Source organism: Rhincodon typus, chromosome 17, assembly GCF_021869965.1.
Source record: "Rhincodon typus isolate 14 chromosome 17, sRhiTyp1.1, whole genome shotgun sequence".
In the NCBI taxonomy this organism is placed as follows: Eukaryota; Metazoa; Chordata; class Chondrichthyes; order Orectolobiformes; family Rhincodontidae; genus Rhincodon; species Rhincodon typus.
In genome coordinates this window covers 41,645,470-41,657,522 of record NC_063348.1, presented here as the reverse complement: position 1 = coordinate 41,657,522, position 12,053 = coordinate 41,645,470, and the positions used below count along the sequence as shown (strand labels likewise).

At 38.5% G+C, this 12,053-nt stretch overlaps 1 protein-coding gene across 1 annotated transcript in view; it reads right to left on the bottom strand.

Moving 5' to 3' along the window:
- The window catches only part of prrg4 (proline rich Gla (G-carboxyglutamic acid) 4 (transmembrane)), a 61,696-nt gene that overhangs the window by 48,289 nt on the left and 1,354 nt on the right, over positions 1 to 12,053 (bottom strand). The window contains exons 2-3 of the mRNA XM_048607355.1: positions 10,706 to 10,869; positions 7,631 to 7,679 (exon numbers count right to left, since the gene is read on the bottom strand). Of these exons, the coding sequence (XP_048463312.1) occupies positions 7,631 to 7,679; positions 10,706 to 10,869 (213 nt within the window). The remainder of the gene's footprint in view (positions 1 to 7,630; positions 7,680 to 10,705; positions 10,870 to 12,053) is intronic.

The following is a 12,053-nucleotide window of genomic DNA, read 5'->3' as shown; positions in this document are numbered from 1 at the left end:
TAGCTTTAGGAACTTAAATACAAAACATGAAATATGAGCATCACTGGCAAAGTTGCCAACTATGTTCCAGGTGTCCTTGAGCTTTCTTCCTGAAATACTCTGATCTGCATGAAGAAGAAATTCCTATGGTGCTGTTGAATAGGCAGGTTCAAGATTTAGACCAGATAGAATTAAAGAAGAACTAGGTAGGATACTGTCCAAAGTCTGATAGTGTGTTACATTGACTAATAGTGCTCCCATGCACCTGCTGCCAAAGAGTCATAGTCAGAGTCCTACAGTATGGAGACAGGCCTTTCGGCCCAAACAGGTCATGCCGACCAAACTGTCCATCAATGCTAACCCCATTTCCCTGCACTTGGCCCATATCTTTCTAAACTTTTCCTATCCATGTATTCATCCAAATGCCTTTTAAATGTTGTTAATGTACCTGCCTCAACCACTTCCACTGGCAGCTCATTCCGTATGCGTAAAAAAAGTTGCCCCTCAGGTTCCCATGTATTCTTTCCCCTCTTACCTTAAACTGATGCCCTCTAGTCCTCAATTCTCCAACCACAGGAAAAAGACTGAGTGCATTCACCCTATCCATGGCTTTCATAATCTCACACACTTCTATAAGATTCCCCCCTCAGTCTCCTATGCTCTAAAGAAAGAAGTTCTAGCTTGTTCAACCTCTCCCTATAACTCAGTCCCTTGCCCTTGTCTTTCCAAATATTGGAGGCAGCGGGTTTGTGTAGGACTGCTTATTTAGTCTATTTTTCAAAGTTCAAAAATGTTGTTGCATGTTGTTCTATTCAAATAAAAATTTTAAAAGTTGTGCAATCAGGAAGTAGCAGATAAAGTAATTTAAACCTATTGAGCCACACAGTATGGAAACAATTAAACTGTGCCAACCAGACATCCCAATCTGACCTAGTCCGTTTACCAGCATTTGGCCCATGTCCCTCTAAACCCTTCTTATTCATTTACCCATCCAGATGCCTCATAAATGTTGTAATTGTACCCGCCTCCACCGGTTCTTTTGGTGGCTCATTCCAGATACACACCACCCTCTTGTGAAAAAGTTACCCTTCAGGACCTTTTTAAATCTTTCCCCTCTCACCTTAAATCTATATCGTCTAGTTTTGGACTCACCCACTCTAGGAAAAAGACTTTGGCCAGTCAACCTATCCATATCCCTCATGATTTTATAAGCCTCTATAAGGTCATCCCTTAGTCTCTAACACTCCAGGGAAAAAATGCCCCCGCCTATTAACATAGAACATAACAGCGCAGTACAGGCCCTTCGGCCCTCGATGTTGCGCCGACCTGTGAAACCAATCTGAAGCCCGTCTAACCTAAACTATTCCATTATCATCCATATGTTTATCCAATGACCATTTAAATGCCCTTAAAGTTGGCCAGTCTACTACTTTTGCAGGCAGGGCATTCCACGCCCTTACTACTCAACCTTACTATTCAACCTCTCTCGATAGTTTAAACCCTCCAGTCCCAGTAACATCCTTCTAAATCTTTCCTGCACCCTCTCACATTTAACAAGGGTGACCAGAATTGTACACAGTGTTCCAAAAGTGGCTTCACCAATGTCCTGGACAGTTGCAATATGATGAACCAACTCTTATACTCAATGTTCTGACCAAAGAAAGCAAGCATGCCAAGTGCTTCTTTACCATCCTATCTACCTGTGACTCCATGTTTAAGGAACCATGCACCTGCACCCTAAGTCTCTTTGTTAAGCAACACTCCCCAGGGCCCTACCATTTACTCAAGGGAAATTAAGTATAGGCAACAATTGACGGCCTTACCAGTGATACATACATCTCTGAATGAACTTGAACAGAAAGAAATCACAGAAAGAAAAAGAAATCACAAAACAAAAATTAGCAAAATGTCAGAATACAGATTCAGGTCCTCCTGATGGCTCAAGATGTTTAGCCATCACATAGCAACACACCAAAGACGTTTCAGCTGTGGAACACACCACATTAAGTGATCTCAGTCACAAAGGTGATAAATGCCCTACAATTAACTTCAGCACTCCTGGATTAAAAAGCAGAAAAGTGGAAACTGGACAGAGCTCCAAATCCTAGCCACTATCTAGTGGTCCCTGCTGAAAGCAAGCACATCAGGGAAGACTAAGGTCAAATTTATTGATTATGGTTTATAACACCCACTTAGTCCATGCGAAAAGCCATCAACCAGTCAATTTTTTTTAAAGGTAGGAGAAGAATTGGGAGTTAGTAAGAAAGAGCAAAATCATTGTTTTTTTCGATGTCTATCTGGTTAAGCCTTGCGGTCAATTATTCATCACTTTGCCTCTGTACGCATTAGGACAAGGTTGAAGTTACTTAGCAAAAACAGTTCAGGGACATTCTCAAGTATCCCTGAAGATGTTAAACATACCTGCTGACTCATGAAAGCCCCTGGATTGTGACTGACCAAAATGTAGGCAGCTCATTCAGGAAGGTACTGAATACATTGGTGGCTTTGCTAAAAACATACAAGAGGTGAAGTTGGGTATCAACTGGAGAGTACAAACCTTCAAACAATCCAAGTACCTAATACTCACGCACCACCTGCCCCACATGTGGCAGAGTTTGCCAACCATGTGCTAGACCAATCAGCTATTTCTGAATCCATTTTTTTCTAGAAGAACTCCCAAAGAAGGGCTTCATTTGAGTCACTTCCGATCACAAAATCAGTAATTTAAGTTTAAAAATTATTCAGCTTTTGTTATTCTTTGCCATGATTCCGCAATCTTCAAAAACTTTCGTTTTCCCAACTCAGTAAATTTGAAACATTCCACGTAACTCACTTGCTTTGATCTCACTGCCACAGCCTCTGATATGTAGGAGTACACCTCATACCCTTAAGCAGAGACTTGGCCATTTCCTGAGAGGAGATAGCAGTAAAGCAGAACAGAAGATAGTCAAGTTAACCTTGAGTGATGTCAAGTATGACTATGGTTCCATGAAATTTACTTGATTAATTACTTCAAAAAATAAAGGAGGAATTTCCCCAGAAATTTTCCTGATTTTTTTTCTCTGGTACATATGAAGATACATACGTAGAAATTAGGAGCATAGTAGGATATTCAGCCCCTTGAACCCAATCTCCCATTTAGTAAGGTAATGTCTGGTCTGATTGTGGCCTCAACACAACATTTCAGCCTATCCCAATGACTAACAAGTGACAGAAAAGTTAACAATCTATTTACTTTCTCTTTAAAAAAATATTCACTGACTTTTCTCCACCCATCTGTTACAAAGACTCAACACAAAAACAAAAATGTTTTTGAATCTTCATCTTAAATGGAAGACTCTCCTATTTTTAAAATGTGTCCCTCTGTTTTCATCTTGCATCTTGGGGGAAGTGATGAGTTAGTGGTATTATTGATAAACTATTAATCGAGAGATCCAGGTAATGTCCTGCAGACCCAGGTTCGAATCTTCCCATAGTAGATGGGGGTATTTGAATTGCGAATCCAATGAGGACGATGAAGCATCATCAGTGGTTGGAAAAGCCCATCTGATTCATTAATGCCCTTTAGGGAAGAAAGCTGCCTTGTTATCTAGGATAGCCTACACATGACTCCAGACCCACAGTAATGTTGCTGAATTTTAGCTGCCCTCTGGGCAATTAGGGATTGTCAATGCATGCTGGTCCAGCCAGTGATACCCACATCCTGTGAATGAACAAAAAAAGGGAACAAACATTTTCAGGCTTTGCCGTAAGTCAGCTCACGATCCTAAGTATCTCAATAAATTTACTTATTCTTCTATATGCCGATGCATACAGGAATGAATCTCCTCTGAACTGCTTCTACCATGTTTATTTCCTGTCATAAATAAGGAGACTAAAATTGTGCATAGAACTCCAGAAGTGGTTTTACCCTGATCAACTGGAGTTAAAAAATGCCTACTGTGATATTCAATTCCTCTGTAATCACTTGCTGTACCTGTATAGTAACTTTGTGATTCATGTACCAGGACATTCAGAGCCCTCTGTACATCTGAATTCTGAGATGTCTCTCCATTTAGATAATGTCGTTTTTCGATTCTTCCTGCCATCGGTGCTGTAACTGGCGATGTATAAACTCTTCATTGTACTCATTAAGAATGTGTGCCAATAAAGGCTATTCTATTCTACTCAAAGTGGACAGTTTGACATTTTGTCAGTACACTCAGACTTTTGTCCACTCACAGCTTATTTATATTCCTTGCAGATTCCTTATGTCTTCTTTATTTGCTTTACATCATTGCATTATAAGCAAACTTACAATTAAACATATGGTTACTGTCATCCAAATCATTAATATTAATTATAAGCAGTTGAGGTCCCAGCATTGATCTGTGGTACTCCATTTATCAGATCTTGCCAACTTGAAAATGACCCACTCCTGTTTCCTGTGGTTAAGTAATCCTCTATCCATTCCATTATCGTGTCCCTACACTGTAAGCTCTTATTTTCCACAGTAACCATTGATGTAGCATCTTGTCAAATGGCTTCTGGAAATCCAAGCATAGCAGATCCACATGTTCCCCTTACCCATGATTGCACTGAGATTTGCAAAGTGCTCTCTATATCCTCCATAATAAAAGATTCCAGCATCTTCCCCAGATGTTAAGTTAACTGGCCTGTAGTTTCCTGCTTTCTGTTTCCCTTCCTTTTGAATAGAGGAGTCATATTCACTATTTTTCAACTTGATGAGACCTTTCCAGAACCTAGGGAATTTTGGAAAATCTAAACCAGTGTACCTACTTTTACAGCAGCTTCGTCTTCTAAGGCCCCATGAACAGGCCCATCAAGATCTGGTGACGCGTCAACTGCTGGTTCTAATAATTTTCACTGAATCCTTTCCCTGGTGATTTTAATTGTTTAAGTTTCTCCCTCTGTTTCACCTCTTGATTCACAATCCTTTCTGGGATGTTCTTTGTATCCATTGGACTGAAGGCAGATGTAAAATCTCTGTTCAATTCATCTGCAATTTCCTCTTTTCCATTATTAACCCTCCAGCTTCACCATCTAGAGGACCAAAATTGAATAATGTCTCTTTTCCTTTTTAAAAGTACGTAAAAACTCTTACTATTTGTTTTGATATTTCTAGACAGCTTTCTCCCTCGTGATTAATCTTTTACTCATTCTTTATACTCTGTCCAATCATCTGACCTGTGACTCATCTTTGCAGGATTCTTATTTTTAAATCTGAAATTATCTGCAATTTAATTAGTTAACCCAAGATGGTGGATCCTTCCTTTCAAATTCCACTAATAAGACTGAAATTCAATCACTTTCCCAGCTGAAGAATCTTGTCTGAATTACTGTGGTTTTATAAAATGTTTTCATGGTAACTTCAGCCAGCGCAGGAATTGAGCCCACTGTTGGCATCACTCTGCGTCACAAATTAATTGTCCAGCCAACTGAGTATGTGATAAAGGGACGGTGATAATCATGTGTGATATTAATTCACACAGATTAGACATTTCAGTTTGGCAAAGGTATTCTGAATAATGAGTTTATGGAATGTTTTCGGGACAGTTTCTTAGAGCGTTTCATTTTAGAGCCAACCACCAGAGAACAGGTTATACAAGATTTGATAATGTGCAATGAGACAGAATTAATTAATTCATTCATTCATAGTGAAGGTGCGTCTAGGAAAAAATGATCATTATACAATTAAGTATCAAATTCAGTCTGAGGGAGAGTGGACCTAAGACTAACATTTTAAATTTAAATAGGAGCATTGTGAAGGTGTGAAAACAATAACTTGTTTCTCACTGGAATTTATTTTTATTTTCCAAGTAGTCCGAAATATCTCAAGTCTGACATTTCACCTCCCAAAACTTAATCGCTCAGTTTCCTTTTGCAAGTTCTTGTTTTCACACCTTCACAATGCTCCTATTTAAATTTAAAATGTTAGTCTTAGGTCCACTCTCCCTCAGACTGAATTTAATACTTAATTGTATAATGATCATTTCTTCCTAGACGCACCTTCACTATGAATGAATGAATGAATTAATTCTGTCTCATTGCACATTATCAAATCTAGTATAACCTGTTCTCTGGTGGTTGGCTCTAAAATGAAACGCTCTAAGAAACTGTCCCGAAAACATTCCATAAACTCATTATTCAGAATACCTTTGCCAAACTGAAATGTCTAATCTGTGTGAATTAATATCACACATGATTATCACCGTCCCTTTATCACATACTCAGTTGGCTGGACAATTAATTTGTGACGCAGAGTGATGCCAACAGTGTGGGCTCAATTCCTGCGCTGGCTGAAGTTACCATGAAGACATTTTGTAAAACCACAGTAATTCAGACAAGATTCTTCAGCTGGGAAAGTGATTGAATTTCAGTCTTATCAATGGAATTTGAATAGATGTTGTCTTATTCAGTAAAATAGTGTAGAAATGTTCAGAGTAGGGACTGTATATTTCATCTTAGAAGCAATCTCTTGTTTAAAACACACTTACAGACAGCAAGTGAACAGAAGGAATTTGAATTGCAGCTATAAGATAAGTTTTTTCCTTCACAGATGCTGTCACACCTCCTGGGCTTTTCCAGCAACATTGTATTTGTAGCCTGCACATCCCTGGATACTATGAGCAATACAGCAGGGCCAATCCACCCAACCTGCACATCTTTTGGACTGTAGGAGGAAATCAGAGTACCCAGAGGAAACCCATGCAGATACAGGGAAAATGCACAAACTCCATACAGTTACCCAAGGCTGGAATCAAATCCGCATCCCCGGCACTGTGAGGCAGCAATGCTAACCATTGAGCCACTATGCCACCAAAACTACTACATTTTCTAAATTACAAGTGACTAAATTTCAAATTTGAATGTTCGTGACCTAGGAGGACAAAAAGGATTGATCAACACCCCAACAATCCATGAACAGAGAGAGGGAAGATGTTGAAATAGTGTTTCAAAAGTTAAAAGAATTTGAAAATTTACTTAAGCAATAACACAGTCCAGATATAGTAGTTTCAGTACAAAAGGAGAAACACAACTTTTGCACATGAACAGAAAAGCATTGATTCTTTGTCAATACAATCAAGTGTTTGAAAATCATGTGGTAAGGACCTTTTTTTAACATTTGTATTTTGCATACAAGTAACCTTCAAACAATGCTTCAAAATTCCAAACAAATGTTTTATTGTCAATGCACTTTTCTACAACTGTCGATTTGGGTTATACTTTTAAGTGTGGGGAACCAAAACTACCATCGACATATCAATTCAAGGGAGCCATAAATAAGTACAATAATGAATTCAGGACAAGTGTCTTTAACCAGAGTTAGAATGTGAAATGCTCTACCACAAGCCGTAGTTGCATTCAAGGGAAAGCTTGATTTGGCTGTGTGTATGCGCACGCACAGGTGGGAGGGTGAAGTGATTACATAATTTTGTGCCTCTTATTATAAATTGAAACACACTTCATATCATGGGGGCACATCAAGGTCCAAAAACAGGATCTAGGGCTCTGGCGGGACCACTGTGCTTGTGCTCATGTCAGGGTGCTCAGGTGGGATATCCGGGCCAGGAGAAGCTCTTGGGCTTGTGATTTCTGTTCCTGCCTTGGACCATAGCAAAGCACATTTGTAATAAAAAAAAAGTCATACCTGGTTTGGCGTAAGGGCCCTTTGTTGTGTAATGTTTCCAAAAGATACTCTAAAAGAAAATCATGATTTTTAGAAAGGGCCAGCCTTTTCCTTGTAACAGGATATGCAATTAAAGCTTTCATCTTGCTCAGTAAATGTACAATCTTATTCAATCCTATAAATTACTGTTTGCAATCAGTTCTTTCCAAATGATACTTTCTGTCCACTGATGGGAATTTGCAATATGTACGTGATGGACAAGGGCTTGATTGAATTTGGATTGACATTCCCATGGTTAAACAGTCTGTTGACACTGCTTTCCAGACTCTTAACACCTGTTTGGTGGTACACAACTTGAGTAATGATGAAAAAAAGACACATTTTGTGAAGCTAATCAGCTTGCACTTGTTCAGACATTCACAAGAATGCCAATGCAACATTTTATATTTTATGAGAGGTCAATTCTAATTGGTTGGTAAGTGGATCAAATAAGTACTGAAAATGCACCAGTTAGATGATGACTAACAGTTAACTGGTAGGCTTTATTTAAAATCAGGCAGATTGACTCCAGTTGGTCAAGGCATTGCCCATCAGTTCTAACAATTCAAAACATCTATACAAACTCTTACAGTGTGAAGATTTAATAAATGAAAGGTCTTTTGCTAGGATAATTGTTTTCTTAAACTGAAAAGCTGATTATTTTCTGGAAGACGTGATAGTTAAGAGAGATTTGTTCTGTATTGTTTCTCTTGCTCAGGTGTTGCCACTGTTGGTACCAGGATGTCTGCTTCAGAAACAGAGGGTAAACAGCTTTGCGTTCCAAGTTTCTTTTAAATTAACAAAAGAAGCACGAGTGGGTGGAGTCAGGATCCCATGGACTTTGGGTTTTAGTTTTGCTTTCAATTGAGGTTTGGAGTTGGCTGTTGAAGTGGTTGGATATAGCTCTCTCTCTGCTGTTACAAAAAGCTTGAATTCTTTCTCTGCTGCTAGATTGTTTCTTTCAGTGTTCCTTTCTTCTAGGCTGGAGGAGATAACACATTTGCTAAGGGTGCGTTTATGGAGTGCTGTATATTGGAACAGTTGATGATCAGCAGTTAAATAATATATTATTTTATCAATTATTTCAATAGAGTTAAAGTTATACCAATTCATTTTATTCATTTTTCTTTTATCTCTGTTACAGAAATAAGTGTTTTGCTTTAAGCATAGGAGTGGACCAATCAAATCACATTTGGAACACATAGTGCTTTACATTAGCCTATAAATAAAATAAAAAAAGTTAGGGTCTAGGCTATCTCCCTAATATATTTTGAGGGGGTTTGGTCTGGTTCATAACAAGGAAAACTATTCACCTAAACGGAACTTCTGAACTGGAATTCAAAACTAAACTAGCAGCATCTAGTCTGATGCATTTTATGAGAAACAGGTCTTTGATAGAATAATGCAGCCTCCTACCCTTTCGTATTTGTGACATTTAGAGAATGTATTTACTTTATTTGATGCTGCAGTTTTAAGTAAGAATTTACTTAGACGTTTTAATGGGCTCCATCGCCTATTCAGACTCACTTCAAGTAGAGCAGTCAAATTAGCTCCTTTTCCTTGACTTGCTCATTAGGAAATTTGCCAAGGTTCACTATAACTGTTTACCTCAGGCTGATCTTCACTGGTCCATATACGCATTGGGAATCCTACAGTTTTGACATGTTTGAGAGTGCTGAGCCTAGAGTGGATCCCATGGCAATACTATCTATTTGGGTATAAATGGACTAGAAGATTGACCTTATCAAGAACCTCATAAATAGGTCCCAAGCTTAATTGCTCACCATGCAAGCTGGATGCTGAAATAAGATGTTTTAAAGATATCCTGTGAAATAAAAAGTTACCCCGGTCAGAATTTCTTACTGTATCATACAAACTCATGAACAGGCATAAGGGTACCATCTTCAGTCCTGAAACTGCCCTGCCTACCTCAGATTATCCCAGAAGGATAAGATAACTAAAAGATTTGAGCAACAGGTGATGCTAACTGTTTCATGCTGTTACTACACAGCATCAACACATCGGCCACTAACAGTATCCCACCTTCAAACCAAAAAGATGCTGTATTACATAAATAAGTAGTGTATGAATTTCAATGTTGGTGTGATGCTAGGAACATAAGCCGTACAGTCCACTAGACTTTGAAACATATCAAACAGCAGGTCTCTTTATCTGCTGATAAAGGCAATGTGCTGACCATACCCAACCACCCTGTGCTTGCAAAATTCAAGACAGTGTCCAACATTAGACGTGATTCCAGGATTGGACAACATTTGCTAAATTATCTTGAATGTGGTAAGAATTATGCTGAAAAGCAATTCAAGGTGGTCAGTCAAGCTTGCAAGCTGATGTACTTGCACATATACACAAGGCACTGTTCTTGGCAGACAGAAGTATATTGCCCCTTTTTCAACTTAACAAATTGCGCATCAGCTATTCTGATTCATCCCTCAGGGAATTCCCTGATTGATATAAATTCAGACAAAACTTGCCACTGAAGTGTCATTCATCATTTAATTTGGACATTCTCTAAGGCAGCATCCATTCAACCTATCAGCACACCGTTCTCATACAGCAGAAAATGTTGTTCCCCTTTACATTGGCATTCTTGTAAATTGTCATGACAAACACAAGACAAAAAGCATTGACAAAATGTGTTTTTTTTTCAATAATACTCTTTAGAGCATTTAAGCAGAGTATTGTAAGACAGCAGCAAATTAATGATATACATTGGCACATGTTCACTTCAGGAAATAAGAAGGGGGATACAATCCATCAATTTTTATAAGTATTAATTTAATAATTCTTTAACCAAATAAATAAAACCAAAGAGCTGCAGATGCTGTAAATCAGAGACAAAAATAGAAATTGCTGGTAAAGCTCAGCAGATCTGGTAGCATCTGCGGACAGAGATCAGAGTTAAAGTTTCGGGTCGAGTGACCCTTCCTCAGAACTTCTATTTTTGTCTCTGAACCAAGTAAGTAGTATTGATAGTGATATAGCTTTATATAATGTAAATAATTTAGACCAGTCACTATATAAGGGGAAATACTCAACTGTCTTCCGATCGTCTTCAAAAACTTCACGTGCCTCTTCAAAACTACATATTTCTTCGATACATTCTCGTTCAAGATTTCCTCGAGTAAAAATTTCAAAATCCCATCGATTGTACAGAAGATGTCGTCCCAGGAAATTTCGAGCTTCATTTCCCTTAATAAATGCTGTCAAATTCAAAATAAAATCAAATCAGCATGAGCAGAGAGTAAAATGCTAATACACGCATACAACTGTTGAAGCTTACAACCAGCAAGAGTCATGTTACCCGTATCTGTGCTAGCACTTTGTGAAGGAGCAATCTAAAACAAATCCAGTGCTTGGCTCTCCCTGACTGCAATTTATCTTCTCTTGCTGAACTATTTATCTAATTTTCCCTGCTCCAACCAGTCCGTATTTGAAAGCATCTTTCCTCTAACAACCCTCAATTTCTTCTGACCTGTGAGGTCATTGTTTTAAACAAATTCTCTCTCATTTCTGACTCCCCAGAAACCTCTCACTATTCATTCCAAGAGTTTTTTTTCTAGGGAAGGAATGTGGAAATGATCCAATTAAATATTCAAGATTATGGAGGTAAACTGACAAAGTTAACCCAAGCTCCAATCAAGTATTCAAATAAGTTGAGCAAGTTAGCACTCAGAGGGTGGATATACAAATCTTATTCACCACCAAAAGGTTAATAGTCACTGAAGCATTAAACAGGCCATTCTAGAAAGGATAAACTAAAACATACAGTGATAGACAGGTAAATGAGATAATATATAAATGGTGTATTTATGTTCTGAAAAATACATCCCTAACAGTACAGTTGAAAATATCTGTCCAGTGTCCCAAGTCTCGATTGTATCTCTTACATTTAGAAAAGAAGCACCTGAATGTGAAGGTGTGCTGTGGTTTACACCTTTAATTCCCTAGATGTTAAGCTCCAAATTTCAACCATTCAAGAGAAATTTCTGGGCAACGATAACCCAGAATGTGGACCAATTAACATATCCTTTCTCCTTGCAGCATCATGCCTGTTGGCAATTAATATCTTATCACAGTCCCTCCTTTGTTCTCCCATTCAACTTTCCTGCCTCTGTACCTAATTTATTCCATTTTAGGGTGAAAAGTCTATTTGATCTGAAATATTTACTCTCTCCACATATGCTGCCTGAAGTGCTGAGCATATCCCAAATGTTAGATAACAAGGTGTAGAGCTGGATGAACACAGCAGGTCAAGCAGCATCATGGGAGCAGGAAGGCTGACGTTTCGGGAAGGGTCTAGGCCCGAAACGTCAGCCTTCCTGCTCCTATGATGCTGTTTGACCTGCTGTGTTCATCCAGCTCTACACCTTGTTATCTCAGATTC